This window comes from Lepidochelys kempii, chromosome 3, assembly GCF_965140265.1.
Source record: "Lepidochelys kempii isolate rLepKem1 chromosome 3, rLepKem1.hap2, whole genome shotgun sequence".
NCBI classification, from domain to species: Eukaryota; Metazoa; Chordata; order Testudines; family Cheloniidae; genus Lepidochelys; species Lepidochelys kempii.
Genome location: NC_133258.1, coordinates 44,663,069 through 44,687,388, shown reverse-complemented (window position 1 = coordinate 44,687,388; position 24,320 = coordinate 44,663,069). Strand labels below are relative to the sequence as shown.

General features: G+C 39.1%; 1 protein-coding gene across 13 annotated transcripts in view; it reads right to left on the bottom strand.

Moving 5' to 3' along the window:
* Positions 1-24,320, bottom strand: part of MCPH1 (microcephalin 1) — a 232,029-nt gene that overhangs the window by 196,403 nt on the left and 11,306 nt on the right. For 12 of the 13 annotated variants that reach the window (XR_012157943.1, XM_073336219.1, XM_073336220.1 and 9 more), the window contains exons 3-9: positions 21,594-21,712; positions 20,566-20,748; positions 16,836-16,920; positions 16,193-16,307; positions 15,622-15,762; positions 10,302-10,388; positions 121-1,455 (exon numbers count right to left, since the gene is read on the bottom strand). Coding sequence is in view for 12 of the 13 variants with exons in the window: in XM_073336219.1 (XP_073192320.1) it covers positions 121-1,455; positions 10,302-10,388; positions 15,622-15,762; positions 16,193-16,307; positions 16,836-16,920; positions 20,566-20,748; positions 21,594-21,712 (2,065 nt within the window). In the remaining variant the exon portion in view is untranslated. The remainder of the gene's footprint in view (positions 1-120; positions 1,456-10,301; positions 10,389-15,621; positions 15,763-16,192; positions 16,308-16,835; positions 16,921-20,565; positions 20,749-21,593; positions 21,713-24,320) is intronic. The other variant, XM_073336231.1, reaches the window with a different exon arrangement.

Below are 24,320 nucleotides of genomic sequence, written 5' to 3'. Positions count from 1 at the left end.
GGACAATTTGTAAAATCACAGTATAATTAACCGTGATAATACTGTTTCTTAGGATACACAAGAAAAATGGCACAGGGTTTTTATAGTGTGCCAAATACCAGGAAAAAGAAGTTCACATACTTGGACTGCATTTTTTGAGCAGGATTTCCTTCTTTTCTCCTGTTGACTTTTCTGTATTTGCAGAGTCTGGAAAAGTAAGTGGGTGTTCTTTTGGCTTCACTGCACCCATTTTGTCACTTTTTAAAGAATCTGATGTCATCAATACAGTATTTTCTTCTGGTAGTCCAGTTTCTGAAAGCCATTGTTTTCCCTCAACATGGTAGTCCATTTCAGAATTTAGTTGCACAAGCATTTTTAATGCATCATCATGCTGCATCTTTGAATTTTCACTTGAATAGAGCAACTTACCAGTAGCTTGAGGGCAGCTATTCACGCTAGTTCTGCAGGTTATTTTCTGAACATTTTGATGCAGTTGATTCAGAGGGCTAGAACCCAGGGCTTCTGCAGTCTCAGTGTTTACTCCACCTGACATGCAGTTTAAGGTCACATTTACTGTACTTTCTGAACATTCAGTTAGCTTGCAGTCACTCTCTGTTGAAACACCACTTGTCTCAACAGTTCTTTTCCTTTTATTGGAAAGAGCAATGCACTGTTTATCTGACCCTTCAAACAATCTATCCTGTTTGTGGCTTAAAAAGTCTCTTTTGCAACTCACTTCAGGAGCACTTGGCGAATTCTGCTGAACTTGCAAAGGAAAGTGTCTTACGTGCATTTCACTTTTCTTCAAATTAGAAGGTGAAAAAAAGTCTTCATATGAAGCTTCCTCCATGTCTGATGACTTGTTACGTGTGGTCATCGCTAGAAGAAACTCATTTTCAGACCCTCTCTTACATAACGCCAATGTGGTCAATTTCATATTATATTTTTCTCTTTTTGGTTTTCCCCTTATTTTATATCGGAGACTACAATCCCTTGTGTCAACAGGAATATTTATGTCACCCAAATGCATATTAATAGAATCTTCATTGCTCACTAATGAATCAGACTGATTACCTGTGGTAACTGCAGCAGCTTCCAATTGGACAATTTTTTGGGAAAGAGTGATGTGACTCAAGTCTTTTTCCTGGAGAAAAGAACTTTTGGTTGAAACCGATGCAGAAGTCAGAGTATCTTCACCACACTGATTTAGGTCAGGGGAGACTTTAGATTTTCTCCTTTTAGCAAACAGTTTATCTTCAAGAGGGCGTTGCAAAATTAGTTTTTTGCTTAAATGTTTTCTGTTAGATGATTTTGGAGTTAAATTCCCTTGGTCACTGCTTGAAAACAGAGAATGCTCTGATGCAGGTGTTGAAACGTAAATATCACTTTCAGCTGATGCTGGTTTCTGATTTTTGTATTTACAGTTTCCCCAAATGTCATCAAAACTCAAGTTTAAAGAATCACTGATGTGTTCTTCTGCAAGACATTAACAACAGCAGTATAAACACTAACAAAATGGAACAGTAGAAAAGTTAGTGAAGTATGTGGGAAGTTACTAAAATAATTGTCCAAAGATTTAGCCACTTAACATTCACACAGCTAAGATTTTCACTTAAATATTGAAAAAATGCATTTCTGTACTTTTCCTCTTACAATATTCACTTTATAAAGTGTTTGATGGAAGAATGTGATAATTTTAAAGAACCTTTTCAGAACTCTAGCAAACCAATGCTCAGATACAGACTAGAAGAGTTTTGATTATTCTAGAACAGCTCTGAGAAACCTGAGGCCCCTATATCAATACTTACATTTTTTGAAACACATACTCATTTATTGCAATAGTTATGTTTATAATGAAATGCTCTCCTACAAGAATTACAGTAAGTTTTATAGGTATTGCACAAGTCTATTAGCTGTCTTGATTTAAGTATGATATGGCTATTATCCTGATTAACTGAGTTGGAGGAGACAAGAGCTGAAACTTCACATAACATATCAGACACCTAAGACAGCAACTGAAAGTGAAATCCATATTTGTGCTTAACCGACATTAACAAAAGGGCACATACTAGATAAAAGAGAGGACTTCAGTTCATGTCTAAAATTAAGTGTGATGTTACACTTCCATATTCTTCATAGAAATATGTTATTGATATGTATATGGTATAATTAAGATATACTTTATGCAAGAAAGGTCTTGTAAGATATTAGAAAGGTTATAATTTACCCAATATGTTTATCCAATTTGTATGCATGTATCATTTTTGTATCTGAAGCTGGGAATATTGATCATGTCTCTATATTTCAAATGTGCTACACTGAATGAGGCCAAACAATGTTAGTGGCTTTAAATGCACACAAGCAAAAGGATTACTCCAGCAACTGTGTGCAACAGAAACCCCTCAGAGATAGCTCTACACAAGGAGAACTGTTTGACCCAGGTCACAGCAAAAAAGCTTTCCAGCAAGTGGGGGGGAAGGTATAAAAGAGGGACAAATGACAACATGGGGGTCCTGACTCTCCCAAAAATACCACACCTGAAAACACCTGAAGAACAAAGACTGAGCTGTGAGAAATGATGGTCCCAGGCCAAGATCTTTAGCCGGTGTATGGAAACCTGGGAAAGCCAAGGCAGCTTGTGCTTTAAGAATCTGCTAGCCTGTTTATCACTCAGGGTGAGAATTTGCTAATTTGTATCTCACCTATCTAGTGTGTTAAACTCAGTTTGTGGCTTTTGTTTATTTACTACGGTAATCTGCTTTGTTCTGTTTGCTATCCCTTTAACCACTTAAAATCTACCTTTTGTAGTTAAAGTTATTTTGTTTATTATTAAACCCAGATTATGTAATTTCTAACCGGAATGGGGAAGAAGTCATGCACATCTCTCTTCACAGCGAGAAAGAGGGCGGATTTTCATGAGCTTGCGCTGTGCAGATTTTTTTTTTTTTTACAGTGCAAGACCATTTATCTCCCAAAAGGTGTGTGCACGTGAGTGCTGGGGGAGCCCTCTCACGCACAGCTGACTTCAGTCTGTGTCTGCAGCAGGGTGTGACCCTACATGTGTGAGTGTGTGCGCGCACACACACACACACACACACTGCAAGAGGCCAGAGAACCTAATTCAGCAAATCAGGAAGAGCAAACCCAGGCTGGTTGAGCAGAAGAGGCTCAGTGAAATCCCAGTACATGAGGTGGCATCCCAGAAGGGTGGGGGGCGGGGCCAACCCGCCACATTAAGTTAATTTGAGTTAAAACAGCATCTGAAGCTTCTTCCTTAAACAATGAGGAAATTATTTGTATTATCACTTTAACCACTACCAAACTAAAAATCTACATACTGCAGCTCATTCTACTAAAGCATTTGAATTTTAAACATTTTCTAAAGGAGGTGCTGATGAAATTATTATTGCAGTTATGTAACTAAATAGAAATCTGAATTTTTCAGGGGATTATGGCAGTCTTTCTACACTATAATTAATCTCTCCTTTTTCTTTGCCACACTTTGTCAAAAGTGTGCTGGTTGTGGCTTTAGTGTTGCAACAGATTCCTGAAGGAACCTACAGTACAGACAAAAAGATGGTGATCATAGGCTACGGGGGAAAGAGAGAGGGCAGCTTCTTCTTTTATGGGAATATCAATACTGCTCTCCAGACACTGCTATGTTTATAACTGAAAGCAAAGCCACAGAAGGACATATCATGACAATAATCCAACACATGCTGTATTCGCAGGAGCAGATCCACTCTTACATACCTATAACACTCTGCTTTCTTATTAATTATAGAATACCCACATGGTACATTAGTGACAGGCACAACATCTGCAAGAAGCATATGGTACAGCCTAGTGTCAGGAGTAAGACACTAGACAGGCAACTGAACTATCTACCATTATGACAATTCTTATGGCTATGCAGATCTTACTTTCTACTTTGATCAATTGCTACAACCTAAATCTAGTTCTTTGCTCTTGCCTCCAACATAGAAGCTGCATCAAATACAAAAAATAAGCATGAGGCCATAGTTACATGTGCCAGCAACAAGATTAATAGGCAGATGAGCATGAAAGAAAGCTGAGCAGCTCTCAGCAAGTCATCCCCTATACTGCACATCATACAAAGCAAGCATCTAGCTTCTTAAGCAGCAGCCCTGATTACGATACTGCCGCTGATTAACCTGTAACCATAAAACATGAGCAAGAAAATGTAAAAACATATTGTCATTTTATTACTGCAATAGATTGCTGCATACTTTGGTTTATATGGCCTTCAGTAAAATATTCCATATGTTCATTACAGTATGTGTGGAAGTTTTGTAAGAACATAAGAATGGCCACACTGGTCAGATCAATTGTTCATTTAGCCCAGTATCCTGTCTTCCAACAGTGGCCAGTGCCAGATGTTTCAGAGGGAATGAACAGGACAATTATTGAATGGTCCCCTGTCACAGTTCCAGCTTCTGGCAGTTGGAGGGTTGGAGACGCCCAGAGCATGGGCTTGTGTCCCTCACCATCTGGCTAATAGCCATTGATGGACCTATCCTTCTTGAACTTATCTATTTCCTTTTTGAACCAAATTATACCCTTCACAACATTCCTTGGCAACAAGCTCCACAGGTTGTGCATTGTGTAAAGAATTACTTCCTTATGTTTGTTTTAAACCTGATGCCTATTAATTTCACTGGCTGAACCCTGGTTATTGTGTTACTGAGTAAATAACACTTGTTATTTTTTGTGTTTAGTAAATATCAGTTCCTTATTCACTTTCTCCGCACTATTCATGATTTCATAGACCTCTATCATATCCCCCCATAGTCGTCTTTTTCTAAATTGAACCATCCCAGTCTTTTTAATCTCTCCTATAAAAGCTGTTCGAGACCCGTAATCATTTTTGTTGCTCTTCTCTGTACTTTTTCAAATTATTACATATATTTTTGAGATGGGGTGACCAGAACTGCACATAATATTCAAGGTGTGGGCATACCATGGATTTACAGAGTGACATTATGATTTTCTTATTTTGTCTCCCTTTCCTAATTGTTCCTAACATTGTTAGCTCTTTTGACTGCCACTGCACACTGAGCAGATGTTTTCCAAGAACTATCCATGATAACTCCAAGATTTCCTTCTTGAGTGGTAACAGCTCATTCAAATCCCATCATTTTGTCTGTGTACTTGGGATTATTTTTTCAAACGTGCATTACTTTCCAGTTATCAACATTGAATTTGATCTCCCATTTTGTTGCCCAGTGACCTAGTATAGCGAGAGCTCTTTGTACCTTCCCACAGTCCTCTTTCTATTTAACTATCTTGAGTAATACTGTTATCTGCAAACGTTGTCACCTCACGATTCATCCACTTTTCCAGATCATTTGTGACTATGTTGAATAGCACTAGTCCTACTACAGATTGTTTTGTGACACTGAACCCCATATTCCTCAGAGATACATTATTTTATATATATAGATATATATATATATAGATATATATATGATATGATACTGGCATAATTATGATGTATTTTATGCAAGATAGGTCATGTGAGGTTGTGACGAAGTGGGAATGTTCTTAATGTTTTCTCTGAATGCTGTGCGAGTGCCTCAGTTTCCCCTATGCAGTTCTTAAGTATCTAGGTGATGGGATAACCTGGGTGATTGTTGCAGAGCCAGTGTGATGCTGTCTGCACAGAGAATGGCTGACGCCCTGTCTCCTGGCCACTGATGGCCTGGCCCCCTCCTCTGCAAGGTGCCACTGAAGGTATTGGAGAACAAAGATCAGGTGGCCTCCTGGCCCGGAAAAGAGACAAAGGCTGGGGGAGGGGCTGGAGAGTTTCAGTTTGGAGCTGGCTGGGAAAATGGAGGGAGGCCCAGATGGGGAAATGGCCTCCCTACCCCACGAGATGGACCTGACTGAGGGGTCCTGTTCTCTGTACCTACAAGCTCTGTTTTAGACCATGTACACCTGTCTTCTCATAAACCTTCTGGCTGGCTAAGTCATGTCTGACTGCGGAATTGGGGTGCAGGGCCCTCTGGCTTCCCCAGGAGCCCCGCTGGTGCGGACTCACTGCAGGAAACACACTGTGTAAAGAGAGGATGCTAAATGCTCCAAGGTCAGTCCCAGGAAGGCCAAAGTAGTGTAAGCTTCTTGCCCTGGAGACAGTCTGCTCAGAGAGAGGCGGCTTCCCCAGAGTCCTGACTGGCTTCGTATGGAGTAGTTCCAGAGCATTGCCCAGTGACTCCATGACAGAGATATCACTGGAAAGGTTATCATTTACTGAATGATTATCCTATTTGTATGCACGTGTCATTTTTGTATCTGAAGTTAGAAATATTGACTATGTATCTGTGTTACAAATATATCTACACCTGGGTAACGCCCACTAGACAAAAGACTCTCAGTCTAGATGGCTGGTTAAGAAGGGCCCATTCAGGTTAATGAGCCATTAGGAAAACAACAGGCCTTAGAAGAAGCTTATCTTCCTGAACCTGGGGACGCTACAAACAGACTCCAAGTTATGGCTACTGTAACACTACAGGGCCATGTGCCCAGTCACCTGGTGCTGGACTCCATCTTGGGATACCAGTGTTTTTCAACTGACAGATGTGGGAACCAAGCTTTGAAACAAAGGGTTCCTGTGATATGCAAAAGCTATATAAGGAAGGGGAGTGACATCATGGGGGTTCTTTACTGACTCCCCAACCCAGAAGACTCTTGAAAACACCTAAGGAACAGAAAGACTGAACTGAGGGAAGTGCTGGACGCAGGCTGAAGGGATTTTTAACCTGTGAATGAAACATCTGGAGATTCCAAGCTGTAAGTTAGTGCAGCTTGCCCCTTTAGAATCTGAAACATGCTGGTATCTTCATTTAGAGTGAGAATTTGCTATTCATATCTGATCTATGTAGTATATTAAGCTTAGTTTGTGTTTATTAGCTAGGTAATCTGTTTTAATATTGCTATCCCTTATAATCACTTAAAATCTATCTTTTGTAGTTAATAAATTTGATTTTGCTTTGTCTAAAACCAGTGTGTGTGGGGAAATCATAAATCAGGGCAGAAAGCTGTTGGATATTTCCTCTCCACATTGAGGGAGGGGGTGAATTTCATGAGCTTACTCTGCACAGTCCTCTGTGCAGCGTAAGAAGGTAAAATTTTGGGTTTACACCCGGGGGGGAAAGGGGGAATGAGGTGTATCTGAGTATCTGGAAAGTTCCTTAGCTGAAGCTTCCCCACGCACAGCTGATCACAGCATCTCTGTGTAACTGCAGCTGGGTGTGTCCCTACCTGCATGTGTGCTGGTAAAATTGCAGGCTGAGAGAGGGCTTGGCAGGCTGGGCACAGCAGTACAGTGTAAAGGGAACCTAGGCTGTTAGGTCAGGGGGGCTTAGTGGTATCCTAGTTTCAAGTGGCATCCTAGGGGGAACCAGTCACACACTTTATTTACCTTTCTCAATTCTGAAAAAACTGACCCTTTATTCCTACTCTTTGTTTTCTGTCTTTTAACCAGTTACTGATCCATGAGAGGACCTTCCCTCTTATCCCAGCAGTACTTACTTTGCTTAAGAGCCTTTGGTGAGGGACCTTGTTAAAGGCTTTCAGAAAAAGTCCAAGTACACAATATCAACTGAATCACCCTTGTCCACATGCTTGGTGAATACCTCAAAGAATTCTAATAGATTGGTAAGGCATGATTTCCTTTTAGAAAGCCCTATTGACTTTTTCCCTACACACCATGTTCATCTGTGTCTGGTAATTCTGTTATTTACTATATAGTTTCAACCAGTTTGCATGGTAATGAAGTTATGTTTACTGGCCTATAATTGCCCATAGGGCTGTCCATTCATCACAGTTGACTCAAGCGATTAACTCAAAACAAACTCGAGTAAAAAATTAATCATGATTAATCACAGTTTTAATCACACTTACATTTAAATTGCTTTTTATTATTGTTTATAATAAAAAATTTGATGTTTTTCTACTTTTTCAAATATATTGATTTCAATTACAACACAGATCACAAAGTCTACAGTGCTCAGTTTATATTATATTTTATTACAAATATTTGCACTGTAAAAAACAAAACTAGTATTTTTCCATTCACCTCATACAAGTACTATAATGCAATCTCTTTACATGAGTGCAAGTTACAAATGTAGATTTTTTTGTTTGTTACATAACTGCACTCAAAAACACCACAATGTCAAACTTTAGAACCTGCAAGTCCACTCAGTCCTACTTCATGTTCAGCCAATTGCTAAGACAAACAAGTTTGTTTACATTTACAGGAGATACTGTTGCCTGCTTCTTATTTACAATGTCACCTGAAAGCAAGAACAGAAGTTTACATGGCATTTTTGTACCCTGCGTTGCAAGGTATTTATGTGCCAGATATGCTAAACATTCATATGCGCCTTCATGCTTCAGCCACCATTCCAGAAGATATGCCTACATGCTGATGACACTCGTTAAAAAAATAACGTGTTAATTAAATTTGTGACAGAACTCCTTGAGGGAGAATTTTATGTCTCCTGCTCCATGGTTTCACTTGCATTCTGCCATATATTTTGTGGTATGGCAGTCTCGGATGACAACTAAGCATATGTTATTCGATTTAAGAACATTTTCACTGCAGATTTGACAAAACACAAAGAAGGTACCAATATGAGATTTCTAAAGATAGCTATAGCACTCAATCCAGCATTTAAGACTCTGAAGTGCCTTTCAAAACGTGAGAAGGATGACGCATAGAACATGTCAGAAGTCTTAAAAGAGCAACACTCTGATTTGGAAACTACAGAACCTGAACCACCAAAAAAGAAAATGAACCACCTGTTGGTGGCGTCAGACTCAGATGATGAAAATGAATGTGCGTCAGTCAATACTATGTTGGACAGTTATTGAGCAGAACCAGTCATCAGCATGGAAGCATGTCCTCTGGAATGGTGGCCGAAGCACGAAGGCGCATATGAATGTTTAGCATATCTGGCACGTAAATACTTTGCAACACCAGCTACAATAGTGTTATGTGAACCCCTGCTCTCACTTTCAGGTGACATTGTAAATAAGAAGCAGGCAGCATTATCTCCCGTAAACGTAACCAAAATTGTTTGTCTTAACGGTTGGCTGACCAAGAAGTAGGACTGAGTGGACTTGTAGGCTCTAAAGTTATACGTTGTTTTGTTTTTGAGTGCAGTTATGTAATACAAAAAAAAATCTACATTTGTAAGTTGCACTTTTATGTAAAGAGATTGCACTAGAGTATTGTATGAGGTGAACTGAAAAATACTATTTCTTGTTTCTTTTTTACATTGCAAATATTTGCACTGTACACTTTGTATTCTGTATTTTGATTGAAATCAATATTTGAAAATGTAAAAAAAAATCCAAAAATATTTAAAAACAATAGAATACCATTTAACAGTGCGATTAAAACTGCAATTAATTGTGATTATTTTTTTAATCTTGTGATTAATCACAATTTTTTTTAACAGTTTGACAGCCCTAATTGAAAGGCTCGCCTCTAGAATCTTTTTTTTTTTTTTTTTTTTTAAATCAGCATTATATTAGGTATCCTCCAGTCATCTGGTACAGAGGCTGATTTAAGTGATAGGTTACATACCACAGTTACTAGTTCTGCAATTTCATATTTGAGTTTCTTCAGAACCCTTGGGCTTAGTGATTTATTACTGTTTAATTTATCAGCTTGTAAAAAATTAAGACACCTAAATCTGGAACAGTTCCACACATTTGTCACCTAAAAAGAATGTCTCAGCAGTGGGAATCTTCTGCACATTCTCTGAGTGAAGACTGATGCAAAGGATTCATTTAGTTTCTCCACAACGGCCTTGTCTTCAAGTTCTCCTTTTGCTTCCAGCATCAGACTGTCTGAACTACACACACAAAAGTTTATATAGCACTACTAAAAGAAAAGATAACCAATAGCGAACCAAGACAGTAAGCCACAAGAACAAGGATGGGTATTTACCTCATGTTGTTCCTCATGCTCTTTCATTACAGTTCTTACACTTTACATGCTTTTCAAATCAAGGGGAGAACTTTTTGCTTACTTTTACCACATGTATTCAAATATAAGCATGTTTTCCCAAATCTCGCAGGGATATTTATCCTCACAACACATTAAGGATTGTGAAACACTGAGATATGCTAATAAAAAGTGCTATATAAGAAAGGTTGTCTCATTGAAGTCAAAACCTGAGTATGTCGCACTACACTATAATACAAATTATCTAGAATAATTTTTTTTACTTAGTACATTTAAAATTTTAAAAAATATATTTCACAGAACTTAAAATTACATTATTTACCTGGCAGCAATGCACTTGCAGAACTGGTGACACCAAGAGACTCTCCATATCCAGGTTGTGTTGAATTAAGTGTAGACATTTGTGAAGCTAAAATATAATTTATGAATACTTTATTACACTTTTTTTCCCCTAGGAAAGTTTCAAATTTAAAATGCTCATCTATGCTAAGAGACAAATCCAAGACATCATTAACATCCTTACTGTGAGGCAAAACACGCACATACAAAATTATAAGCAAACAGGCCTGTGATATATTTGCAACCAATACCATTTTCTGATATATTGAACTTCCATAAGTCAAGAAAGCTAAAATGCTTCGACCCGGCTATCTCAGTCCCTCTCTAAATATCTTTAGGTGTCTAAGTATGGGTTTAGAAGCCTAACTTTAGGCTCCTATTTCTGAACATTTTGGCGTGTGGGTATAAACAAGTTCACAAGTGCTTTGTTAAAGTACTGAAAGTCTAAATAGCTTTGTATTGTTAACAGTGAAGGGAATTTAATTTGAAGTGAAAAGAGAAATTATGCCACTAAGGGAAAATACAACTTTAGCCCTTAACGCCGCAAACACTCGTGCACCTACTAAAATTTCAAGCACTTGAATGATCCCATTGAAATCAGTAGGACTATTTATGTGAGTAAAGTTATGGATGTGCTTAAATGTTTGCTGGATCGAGGCCTTAATCTTCATTGTTTTGAATTCTGCAGATAGTTCTGTAAATTCAAATACCAGTTGTGCCATTTGCAAATACAGTGTTTATACTTCAGTTCATTGTAAATTTTAATATTACAAATAGCACAAATTTGCACAGCTTAATATAGCCACAAGCCAATTTAAACCTGTTTCTTAAAAAAAATATTTAAATCAGTTATTTCAAATCAGACCACCCAATGCTACTTTGTATAGTAAATTAGTAACATTTAGTTTGCATATAATTTTTATCTATCATGAGCTCTCCCTTTTACAGTGACCTGACATTAAGTATATGAATAAAAATTTTTAAAAAAAGGAAAAAGCTGGTTTAGTTTGAATTTTCAAAAAGGTTCATTTTTGTGAAATTTTGTACAAAACCAGGACTATACTATTACAAAAATCAATATTTTAATATTCAATTTGTTTTAAACAAATTTATTCCCATAAAACATACTTCAAAACAAAAACAGATACCGCAAAATAGCATGTTTCTGGTATGAAATATATATTTTTAAATCTAAAAAAACATTTGAGTCAAGAAATGTGATTAAATAAGATTTCACTCTCACAAAGCGTTATTTGCATAATTCTACTATGCATATCAACAGAACCACTGCAGTTTATGTTATCTGACAATCACGGATTTCAGTTATAGTATGAAATGTCAGATAGTATTTAAATAGACATATTAGGGAATATTAAAATAATAGCACTAGGGAGTGGGAAGAATCTTTAAGAATTTCCAGTATTTCTGTGGTTAGTGGGAATGTTTTTAGTAGCAGGAACAAAAATGTTAAATTTACCAAGTTGCTGCTCATGACTGGAGTGTGACAGAGTGGTATGTGGCTGGTTATTATGAAGTATTATAGAAACGTAGGGCTGAAAGGGACCTTGAGAAGTTAAAGTCCAGCCTCTGCACTGTGGCAGGACCATAGAATCATAGAATATCAGGGTTGGAAGGGATCTCAGGAGGTCATCTAGTCCAACCCCCTGCTCAAAAGCAGGACCCATCCCCAATTAAATCATCCCAGCCAGGGCTTTGTCAAGCCTGACCTTAAAAACTTCTAAGGAAGGAGATTCCACCACCTCCCTAGGCAACGCATTCCAGTGTTTCACCACTCTCCTAGTGAAAAAGTTTTTCCTAATATCCAACCTAAACCTCCCCCACTGCAACTTGAGACCATTACTCCTTGTCCTGTCCTTTTCTACCACTGAGAATAGTCTAGAACCATCCTCTCTGGAACTACCTCTCAGGTAGTTGAAAGCAGCTATCAAATCCCCCCTCATTCTTCTCTTCTGCAGACTAAACAATCCCAGTTCCCTCAGCCTCTCCTCATAACTCATGTGTTCCAGACCCCTAATCATTTTTGTTGCCCTTCGCTGGACTCTCTCCAATTTATCCACATCCTTCTTGTAGTGTGGGGCCCAAAACTGGACACAGTACTCCAGATGAGGCCTCACCAATGTCGAATAGAGGGGGACGATCACGTCCCTCGATCTGCTCGCTATGCCCCTACTTATACATCCCAAAATGCCATTGGCCTTCTTGGCAACAAGGGCACACTGCTGACTCATATCCAGCTTCTCGTCCACTGTCACCCCTAGGTCCTTTTCCGCAGAACTGCTGCCTAGCCATTCGGTCCCTAGTCTGTAGCTATGCATTGGGTTCTTCCGTCCTAAGTGCAGGACCCTGCACTTATCCTTATTGAACCTCATCAGATTTCTTTTGGCCCAATCCTCCAATTTGTCTAGGTCCCTCTGTATCCTATCCCTGCCCTCCAACGTATCTACCACTCCTCCCAGTTTAGTATCATCCACAAATTTGCTGAGAGTGCAATCCACACCATCCTCCAGATCATTTATGAAGATATTGAACAAAACCGGCCCCAGGACCGACCCCTGGGGCACTCCACGTGACACCGGCTGCCAACTAGACATGGAGCCATTGATCACTACCCGTTGAGCCCGACAGTCTAGCCAACTTTCTACCCACCTTATAGTGCATTCATCCAGCCCATCCATGCCTGATAGATGTTTGTCTAATCTGTTTTTAAAAACCTCCAATGATCAGGATTCCACAACCTCCCCTGGAAGCCTATTCCAGTGCTTAACTGCCCTTATAGTTAGAAAGTTTTTCTTATTTAGCCTAAACCTCTAGTGCTGAAGATTAAGTCTATTACATCCTGTCCTACTTTCAGTGGACATGAAGAACATTTGTTCACCATCCTCTTTATAGAAGCACTTAACTTAGCAGGTCCCCCCTCAGTCTTCTTTTCTCAAGACTAAACATGCCCAGTTTTTGTTTTTTAACCTTTCCTCATAGGTCAGGTTTTCAAAAAGCTCCATGTTGTATTAGGACATCCATTTGGTATTACTTGCTGAACACATGACTAACCTGGTCCAAGGCCAGGCTATTATGAGATATTCCAATCGGCTGCCCATAAAGGTGTGAGACACCACATTGGAGAACAATCTGAGAAGCCCCCAAGCCAAACAAAAAAATAAAAAATCTAGGGCCATTGAACGGTTGTCTTTCAACTACCAGTTCTCCATGGAACAACTGATTCTCTACACAGGAGCCCAGAGAGAGAACAAGGCAAAGTGGTAAAGACTATTTAAGAAGAGTTTCTCTTTGAAGTAGATCATTCATCGCCACATGCCAAAAGTAACGGTCAGGCAGGAGGGACTCTACCTAGCCTGAAATGCTGACAAGACCTCACACTCTCAGACGGGTTGAGATTAGACTGGGCAGGAGGAGTTGTGCATCTCAGGTATTCTGTCATTTTGCAAAGATCTGTAACCCTAGTGCTTTTTCAGAGTAAAGTGATTGTGGTTAAAAAACTTTCATTGCTAAGCCTATGTTCCTTGCCTTTCTGCCACAATGACCCTGAAAGCTGTGGCTAACAGTTAAGCCTTAAGACAAACTCTGCAGGAGGGTGTGCAAGCAAATAGGAGCTCACGCGGTTTGAGACACTGGTTCCAGTGTTTTGGGTAGCTGGACTGTGGAGTCCCAAGGATGGGCTCAGACAAAAAGATCTCACCCTAGGAGTGTACCTTGGAGTCCAAAACTAGAAACAGATTAGACTCAGCCCAGACCCAGGTGGCTTAAAAACACATGGGACCCAGCATTTGGGTCCACTTACAACAGACTGGTGACTGTCTAGAAGGGGACTAGACCAGGGAACATGTAGCAATAGGAGTGCAGAAAACAATTCTTTAAACAGGTGGAGCAACAAAGTTCTGTTGGTGAACTGTAGACAGGTATTCGTACTAACACATCTGCGGATCCTAAACGACACACTCTGAAGACAGAGTGCAAAGGAAAAAGCTCAATTTTCTATCTGTTTTCAACCCCCAAAACAGGAAGAGTCCAGGAGGTTGACCATGGGATATTTTATGAAACTGGAGTATTAGTCTATGTCTATATTTAAACCCCTACACTAGCACAGTGACAGCACTTCCACTATACCACTGTAGCGCTTCAGTGTAGACACTCACTACAGCAATGGGAGGGATTCTCCCATCACCGTAAGGACTCCACCCCTCACCCCAGCCCTGAGAGGTGATTGTTAAGTCGATAAAAGAATTCTTCCATTGACCTAGCGCTGTCTACACCGGGGGTTAGGTGTAGCGACGTAACTGAGTCGACGTAACCTTTTAGTGCAGACCTGGCCATAGGACTGTGAGCATTGTACCACTACTCTCCACCATGCTTAGATCCATGCTGCCATCCAGAGTTACCTATGCTGCCCATGCAATTTTTATCTCTGGCAAAAGAGGGTGCAAGGAATTCCAGAGAGCAACGATCCTGATATTTGTGGGTTCCACCAGTTGCTCACTTCAGATTTCACTGGGTAAGGGGTAAAAAACAATGGAGGTTCATTTGTGGAGGGGTGGAGGAGGGGAGGGGGTATATCATCTCATCTTCAATTCTACTTTATGATCATCATCTTGAAGTACCCAAAGTTTTTGGGAAAAAAAAAAAAAAACTTAAGCTACTCTAGAAACTAGGATGACTTCATCTACCACTGAATTACTAATTCTGGGTTGAAATGGAGCACAAAGCAATAATCAACAGTTTAGATTACAAGAAATATTGTAAACAAATTTTAACTGCAGGAAGAAGGTAATTAAGATATTATTTCACCAGCACCCCCACTTTTGCAAGAGGTGTCAAAGGTTCTTTAAAGACTACAAGCAGTCAAGAATTTGGTTTTACATATTCTCTGAAAGACAGCATCTCCCAACACTATGCTATGTCAATAGTTCAACACTCAGAGGGCAGAGCCCTCATTCTAATGGATTACTAGCACCTATGGGTTCCTTGGAAATCCCTTATCCAAGCAATGACTTAACCCTGCTTGACTTCAATGATTTCAACATAAAAATCGCATGACTACTGGTTGTCGGACCAAGAGTCCTCTATTTGGTTTAAATATTTATATATTTCTAATCATGCATTTTCAGTTTAAGCCAGGATAAGCAGATGTTTCACAGCAACATCATTTATCAAATCAAAAGAAAATTACACAGTCCTGGAATGTGTCCAGGGGTAGCATCAACATAATTCAGCGAGAAAGATGCAACCATTTATGCTTTTTAATTAATTCATAAGGCTTAACTCCTTACCGGTAGGGGAGAGATTTTCCCTTTTTTCCTTCATGTCCTTTATTCTCTTTTCCATTGCACTGCATTGATCTTTAATCTTATTTGTTGGGCTATATGCAAGTGAACCATCATCCTCAAATAATAAAACAGGTATATCGGTTTCTAAAAAAGTAATTGTAATTTGCAAATATGAGGCTTCATTATTTGAACAGAGCATAAATTTTAAAAGTACTAAGTTGTATTTTTAAATTCAAAGTTACTTAAAAACTGCATTTCTATAATGCTGTCAGTACCATAAGTTTAATAATGCTGAATTCCAAACAACTCCTTAAAAAAAAGTCCAATACTACTTTTTAAATTACTAAAAAGTAAATTATTCTTTAATATCAAAGCATGCAAATACATATAGTAGCTTTTCTTAATGAGAATTCATATTATAAATAACTATGTTAACTTCAATTATAAAGTGATAAAAGAAAAATAAGCTATATCTTATGTGTTCTCTTGAAACTTAAAACAAAGATATTTTGGCATTTCTTTTTGGCGCAGAGTTTAATTTTTACCATCTAACCAGAACTATGTATTAACTCACCGGTTGCTGTTTTTTGTATATCTAGTTCTTTAGCCATCAGGTCCAATTTTTTTTGTAGTCTTTTATCATTTTCTGGTGTTTTTTCAATGAAGTCTTTGGGCTGCATGCATTTGTGCTACAAGATTAACACAGCATAAATCTCTCATAATTAACTTGTACTTAACATTTCTCAATTTTATCATGTAATACTATATGTATTATATGATCATTCTACATCATTTATGACTCCGAGTAAATCCCATTTAGCCAGCCATGGATAGACTATAAAATTTAGGGGGAAATTTCAATGAGAGTTTCAGTATGGATTAAGGAAAAAATGATTTCCGAGTTATCAGAATGACCAATAAGAAATTAGACAAAACCACTGTGGACATTTTAATAAGCATTTGAAAATATGGAATATTTTAGACTTGGATTAACATTTTCTAAAGTGCCTAAGCATATGTCTACACTGCATCTGGGAGATAAGAGTCCCAGCGCAGGCAGGCAGGCAAGCAAACTATCTCTGCTTGAGTTAGAATGCTAGAAATAGCAGTGCATGTATGTTACAGCATAGGCAGCTGCTCATGCTAGCTGTCCAAGCTCAGACTCAGGGAGTCGGGTGGCCTTGTACTTGGGTGGCATTTTAAAATTACACACTCACTTTTTTAATTAGAAGGGGTAACCCTTCATTAGTATATATTGCAGGAAATAATGATTCATCAACATGGGCACCAGCTTCTCTGCATCTGTACAATATAATAAATAAGTAGTTAATACATTTACTTTGTTTAGAAATAGAATTTAATTTAAAAATGGTAAAAAGGCCATACCGATTAGCCACAACAAATATCTAAATTAACAAAGAACAGACCAAGAAAGAATACCTGAGGGGAAGTGGAAAACCCAAAAACTGTTTCTCTGACTCCTTAGTTTGCCCAGCAGGCAGAGAGCTCCTTACAAAGTCCATCTGGCATGACTTAGCTCTCCATCATGCCAGTGGCCTTGACCTGCATCTGGGAACTAAAGGTCTCCTTTGATCAGGCAGTGAACTTCTTTTGAAGTGCCTATAAATTAAGGACTTAATTTCCTTGCCGAGAGTCTATTCTCTCAAATCAGGGTCCACAAAAATCTCACGGGTAAGCAATAGTTTGAAAAGGAAGGGTTTGCCATCAGGCAGATGAGAAAGAGGCCCTATCCCATCTTAACTTTCACTTTTAATCATTCCTCAACCAGTCTTCTCCCAGTTTCCTCACTCCACACAAGAAATTCTGTGAAGGAACAAGCCCCTGACAAGGTCCATTGTTACTCATCCAGCTGACTTTGGCAAACATGCTGCCTCAAGCCAGTCAGCTATGTTTCTTCCATTTTTCCTGCTGGTAGTTTGATCTGAGAATATTAGGACTAAAATCTTTGTTAGCTGGGGTCCTATCCATCTGTAGTTTTGAATAATTTGAGGGAAGTTGGGACACCATTTTGGGTACTAATATAGAATACACTACATAAAACAAAAAGCTAAAAAAACAATTTTAACCAGAAACAGTAAAAGAGTTTCATTACTCTACAATCTCTCAATAAATAATAGAATTGACTATGGAAAAAAAATTATGAATCATTAACACTGCACTAGGAATTTCTGATAGAGTAATTCAAATATGTGATTCTAGTGACACCTAGTGATCTTACATTTATAAAGTACACATTTTCAGAACTACAATACAGCATGATTTGAGTAATTCTAAGTTTTGGAGTAGAAAATATACGAACAAATTTCTTCACGGCCACAGATCTGTTTTTTGCAAAACGTGCAGTTTCAAATAGTTAGATTTTAGTAAATTAATCTGAATTTACTGGGGTTTTCTGAAAGATCAAGCAAAAGCGATTTCAAAAAACATGATAATCAATGAGCTTTAAACAACTGGCTATTATTAAATCCCAGATGCTACCACCAATGGAACATAACTAGACTATCTTAAATGTGAAAAAAAGTTATATTAACAGCACTGAGGCAGAGAAAATTTAAACAGAAGTCAGAAAATGAAAACATTTGTCCAATTTGCATAAGATCAGTTAAACTGTTAATAAAAGCACCTTTTAATATATGCAATGTGAATGAGTTACACATTTCTGAGAACATTGATTTGCATTTCCTAGCATTCTGTGTAGAAATCTGGAGCCTTAATGCTACATCAGTATAGTTTTTAAAGAGACACATTGAATTTAGAAATTTCAGTTCCCTGTAACATCTGAACACCTTTCCTCCAAACTTAATTTGGGATCTAAGATGAACGTGTGTGTTAAACACACCCACAACTTTCAATAATCTAAGCAGAAATCAGTACCAATCAGGTTGAATTGCATAGCCTCTCTGATGAAATATTCCATAAAAACTGGTGAGATAATGTTTACAGATAGACAAGACCTGGATTTCTAAAGCAAAAATAAGTGTTTTTCTGCTTAACACATGAAACAAAAACACCTTTCAGATCTACATATTCCACAAAGAATAATTTCTGCTCTTCTGCTTTTGAGTTCTCTTTACTTTTTGGCATTTTCTGACTTTTCAGTGCTTAGCCTTGCAAATTTAACATTATTTTAACAGTATTTCTCTAATAGACTTGTAAGTAAAGTGGTAGCATTATATTGAGCTCAGATACAAATAGAGATTACCCTTGCCCCAAAAAGCTTTTCAAATAAAATTCAGACTGATGCAACACGAGCCCTAGAGACACATGAGGTTGGAGCTCAAACTGTGGTTTTGTAAAAAGCCTCTAATACCAAATTAGGTTCTCATGGAGGTATTCTATACATTGTCTGAGGCACCTGTAGGGATGCTATTCTCAGGAAACTCTTGCTGTCAGGGTTGAGAAATAATTGAGTTTTTCCCATACTCAGTACTTAGGTTTCCAGTATTTATGGAATTCCGATTGACCTGGGAGATATATTCTGCATCAGTGTTTGAACTTTATTCACCTAACTAAATAGACAATTGGCTGTTTTCCTTTTGAATGACAGGAATGTGATCAATCACCATAGCCTCTTCGCTCTTTAGCTGTTTCCTCTCAACAACCAGGTAGCTTAATTCCATTTTCCTGGCTATAGATGACATGGTATTTTATTCTAGGCCATGGACTGGTCTTTATAATATAAAGCCCTGTCTGAGCAGAGCAACCACAAGGGGTTTACTCAGATGCATGAGTTCCAAAAGTATGGAATACTTAGTGCTCCCCTCTGGCTGAGGGGACGGAGCTTCATTGGGGGTTGGTTAAAGTCTGCGAATGAACCCCTCACAGGAAATAAGGACTATGACAAACCTCACCACCTTCTGCAAGTATCAGGCTCATTTATTTGATCTGCCTTGTCTAACAAACTAATAGCAGCATGTGTAATCTATGAGGCTACGTTTTAGTCACGGGTATTTTTAGTAAGAGTCATGGACAGGTCATGAACAGGTTTTAGAGTAACAGCCGTGTTAGTCTGTATTCACAAAAAGAAAAGAAGAACTTATGGCACCTTACAGACTAACCAATTTATTTGAGCATAAGCTTTCATGAGCTACAGCTCACTTCATCGCATCCAATGAAGTGAGCTGTAGCTCACGAAAGCTTATGCTCAAATAAATTGGTTCATGGTTGACTGTTCATTGGTTCACCGTGAACCACGGCCAATGGGAGCTGCGGGGGCGGTGCCTGCAGGCAGAGGCAGCGTGCAGAGAGCCACCTGCCCGCACCTCCACCTAGGAATGTTGCCACTTCTGGGGAGCCCAAGGTAAGCGCTGCCCAGAGCCCTCACCTCCTCCCACTCTCCAATGCCCAGCCCTGAGCCCCCTCTTACACCCAACCTCCTGCTGCTGATGCAAGGAGACGGGGGACTGAGGTGGCCCAAGACTGCCCCAGCAGTAGCCAGTGCGGCTGGCCTGGGGTCCACCCAAGCTGCTCAGGCAGCCCCCAGGCCAGCTGCAATGGCCACTGCAAAAGTCATGGAGGTCCCAGAAAGTCACGGAACCCGTGACGAACCTGCAGCCTTAGTAATATTTATTTAAAAAATCCAGAACAAAACACTCCATTGTATACTCTCCTCCCCCTAGGGAGGTGAAAGGATAAATATGTGACAGAGGTTTATCACATTGCTTAATGGACAACTGGAAGATGCTCAGATACCACAGTGATGAGTGTAGTTTAAGAACCTATATAAAACAGAACTTACGCTCTTAACATTGGAACCCCCATGGTTGCTCTGCTCCCACGTCATTCTCTGGATTATTCGAAGAGAGCAAAAGGTGGAAACATATGTAGAAGATCCTCTGACTAGGTCTAACACAAAATCGATTTAAGTTACGCAACTTCAGCTACGTGAATAACGTAACTGAAGTTGATGTACTTAGATCTACTTACCGCGGTAAGTCGACAGCTGACACTCTCCCGTCGACTTCGCCTGTGCCGCTCACCCTGCTGGAGTACCGGAGTCGACGGGAGAGCATTTGGCGGCCGATCGACCCCCAGCTGGATTGATCGCTGCCCGTAGATCCAGCGGATAACGTAAACAACCCTAAGACACTGCATCCACAGCAATAGCCCCTGGATTACATTTTTTGAGAAAATATTTGAATTGTGTGTTTAGAAAGTAATCACATGCACCAGAAGGATTTTGACAAAAACCTCAAGATGCTGTGACTAACTGGAATGGCAAAGCTCTGTATTTAAGTGCTGGCATTCATAAATAAAATAATTTTCTTCTGTGCTGGACAAAATTGTCTATGACACTCAGAGGCTTGTGGATGACAGAAAACCTCCCTATGATATGGCTGTCTGGGTCAACATCAAATTTGAACTTTTTCAAGTGGCTGCTGAGAAACTTCCAAACACAGAACCAATCTATCCCTGCCAGATCTCATAGGAACCAGATTAAATATGGCCCTCACTCTTTCTCCTATGCGGGCACATTCTATATGGAGCTGATTTGTAGAAGCTGGGCAATTTACTCCGATTGTTTGAGGGGGCAAGGGGTAGCATACTAGAAGCTGTTTCCTAGGAAAAAGGAGAAACTCTACTGTGCATTTATTCTGCATTACCTCCGTTGCCCATCTGTCCAAAGTAGTTTTGGCACAGATCTCTGAGAAGAGAGGGTTGTATGACTATTAGAGAATATATTGTAAAATCAGGTTTACAGTCATTTCTCTTTTCAAAATAGAACCACGCTCATCCTCTTTAGGGAACCAACATGCCTTAAAATAGAAATACCAAATGTACATCACTACAGTATGACCTCTCAAAATGGCCAGTTAGCCATAGTTGTGAAGGTTATTTTAAATATATAAAAAACATATATTGTACTTTCTTGCAGTTCTTAAAAACATAGTGCTTGTTTAGATTCCCTCTTCCCCTTAGAAAAAGTCACATTTTTAATATCCAGTACTACTCACTTTTCCACCCAGAGTACAGAAACTAGTTTTACTCCAGTCTTCTGTGCCTTTCGCCACGTAGCCAAATGTCCTTCTTTGAAGACTACATGAGTCACTTGCTTGTTAAAAGTTTTTGAAACCTACAGGATTATACAAAGAGAAGTATTAGTAATTTCAGTTCACTGATCAGCAAATCCTCATGAAATTACATAAAATAGTCCACTTTTATTGCAAGTAGTAATCCAGGGACTTCATAAAAGTTACTGTACAAATTTTAAAGTGTGTATTGTCAAAGATTGTTTTGATCTTTCCTTTCTCAGCAAGAAACACCCAAAAACAAGCTAATTCGTTAGTCAAACCAGTACTTTACTAAAGAAGAGCTTTTAACACCTCAAAGCAAGAATTCCACCATGTAAGGTAGGATAAAATGGACTCATGATTTCAAACAGAGGTTTGTTCTAGGCCATCACTTTTTAGCTGCCTGCTGTACCTTTATTTTCAACCCTCCAAATGCCTTGGAAAGGTTGCCTCATTTAAGAAGCCCTAAATATGACTTCGTGCATCAGGTATCACAAGAGGTAGACCCAGAAACTAGTCAGCATCATCCAAAATGATAATAAGTGCATCATCATATAATATTAAAGTATGCACAAGGCTGAAGGGTTCTAATGTTACCTCTCTCTAACTGATTTTCATCCATATATACTTTATTTGTACTTTTGAAATGGCCCTCACAGTGGCTGGTCTACACTACAAAACTAATCACAGCTGGGAAGAATCAAGTTAGCTGACAAGATACTGAGAACAACTATGTGGTCAGTGTGTAACAGCACAAGTCACTTTCATCATCATATTGACTAATCACAATTAAGCCCTGAGGAACTGTATTACACTGACCACTAAATCATGATCATAGTTTCACCTAACTAAACCTTCATAAACATATAAACATGGTAAAATTTTGTAGTGAATACAAGCCCAGTGTTTAGAAAGATGGTGAGTGGTGAAACAATTTGAACAGAATTCTAATGTTCCACCCTTCCTTCATCTAAGTTATTTAAAATTTGCTTTTGACAGGCTTGTAAAATATTATCTTAACCAAACCAAAAATATCCATGTAGCCCTCGAAGCACATGCATTACTCAAGAGGTTGCACGATCTCCTCACCTCATCCTCTTTGATCTTTTATAGTTCTTGTCAACTTAATTCTCTGAGGCAGGTACTCTGTTTAAGGTTCCATCCATATGTGTGGCACCACAATTAATCACGCTAATAAAGGATGCTGGAAGATTACTAGCATCTTGAAATCTTTTGGTGGGGTTCAAACGGATACCAGTCTGTCAAAAGACAACTCATATTGGGAAAGCTGAACTGACCTATGCACAAATTATAGTGTTGGACTTGAAACTGAAAGAGCTTCTTGGGATGTGTAGAGATTGAGCATCTGTCAACCAACTTCACCGTGCACCAGGGACACTCATCCTAAAACGCAATTAAAGACTTTGCTAAAAGTTAAGAATGTGTTTTGCAAATGATGAAGAATACAGGTGTTTAAAATTTTTTTTTATATATAAGTTACCTCCACAAATGACTAAGAAATCTGATGTGCAAATTTACTCCTGGCTGTCAGAGTGAGCGATATCAAAGTATCATTAATAGATGGATCAAAAAGAAGGGTTCAGAAGAATTTCAAACTGCATTTTGCTACTTGTGCTGTCGTCCACTGTCAGAGAACCTTGAAAATCAGCAGCTCAGAATTTTCAAGACCTCAGTATAATTATAGCCTGTTCCACATGAAACAACACCACTTTATTCAACAGATCTACTCCGAGTTCATTGAGAGTCATATTTGCTTTTTTGTGACAAATTATTATATTACCACAGACCTAGGAGCACTCATAATGGACGACATCCCCACGGTGCTAGGCATGGTACAAACAGAACAAAGATGGTCCCTGCTCCCGAAAGCTTACAATCTAAGTATAAGACTAGAGACAACTGATGGATACAGACATACAGATGGTTTCTTTGTACTCCGCACAATGAGACAACATTGATCTGCATGATAGGAAGTGGTCTGAGCACTCCAATGGTCTCTAATCATTGTCAACTTTTTCACAGGCATCATGGCAAAGAAGAATTTGAAGGAGGTAACTTTGGGACTCCTCCCAACCATGAGAGACAGCATAGTAGAAAGCATGAAGGTGCTTGTTCGAAAATTTAACAAGTGGGCAAGAGAGGCTGGCATCATGGGTCAAACAGAGGTGGTGCCAATATCTTCATAGTAAAAGAAAGATAAGTAAGGTGGGCATAGGTCAAGAAGGGCCTTGAAAGTTAAGACAAGTAGTTATCTTTGATGCAACAGAGAAGGTGGACGAGCACAAGTCCATGGGGCCGGATGCATTGCATCCGAGAATGCTAAAGGAGTTGGCGGATGTGATTGCAGACCCATTGGCCATTATCTTTGAAAACTCATGGAGATCGGGGGAAGTCCAGGACGACTGGAAAAAGGCTAACATAGTGCCCATCTTTAAAAAAGGGAAGGAGGAGGATCCGGGGAACTACAGGCCAGGCAGCCTCACCTCACTCCCTGGAAAAATCATGGAGCAGGTCCTCGAGGAATCAATTCTGAAGCACTTAGAGGAACATGATCAGGAAGAGTCAGCATGGATTCACCAAGGGAAAGTCATGCCTGACTAATCTAACTGCCTTCTATGACGAGATAACTGGCTCTGTGGATGAGGGGAA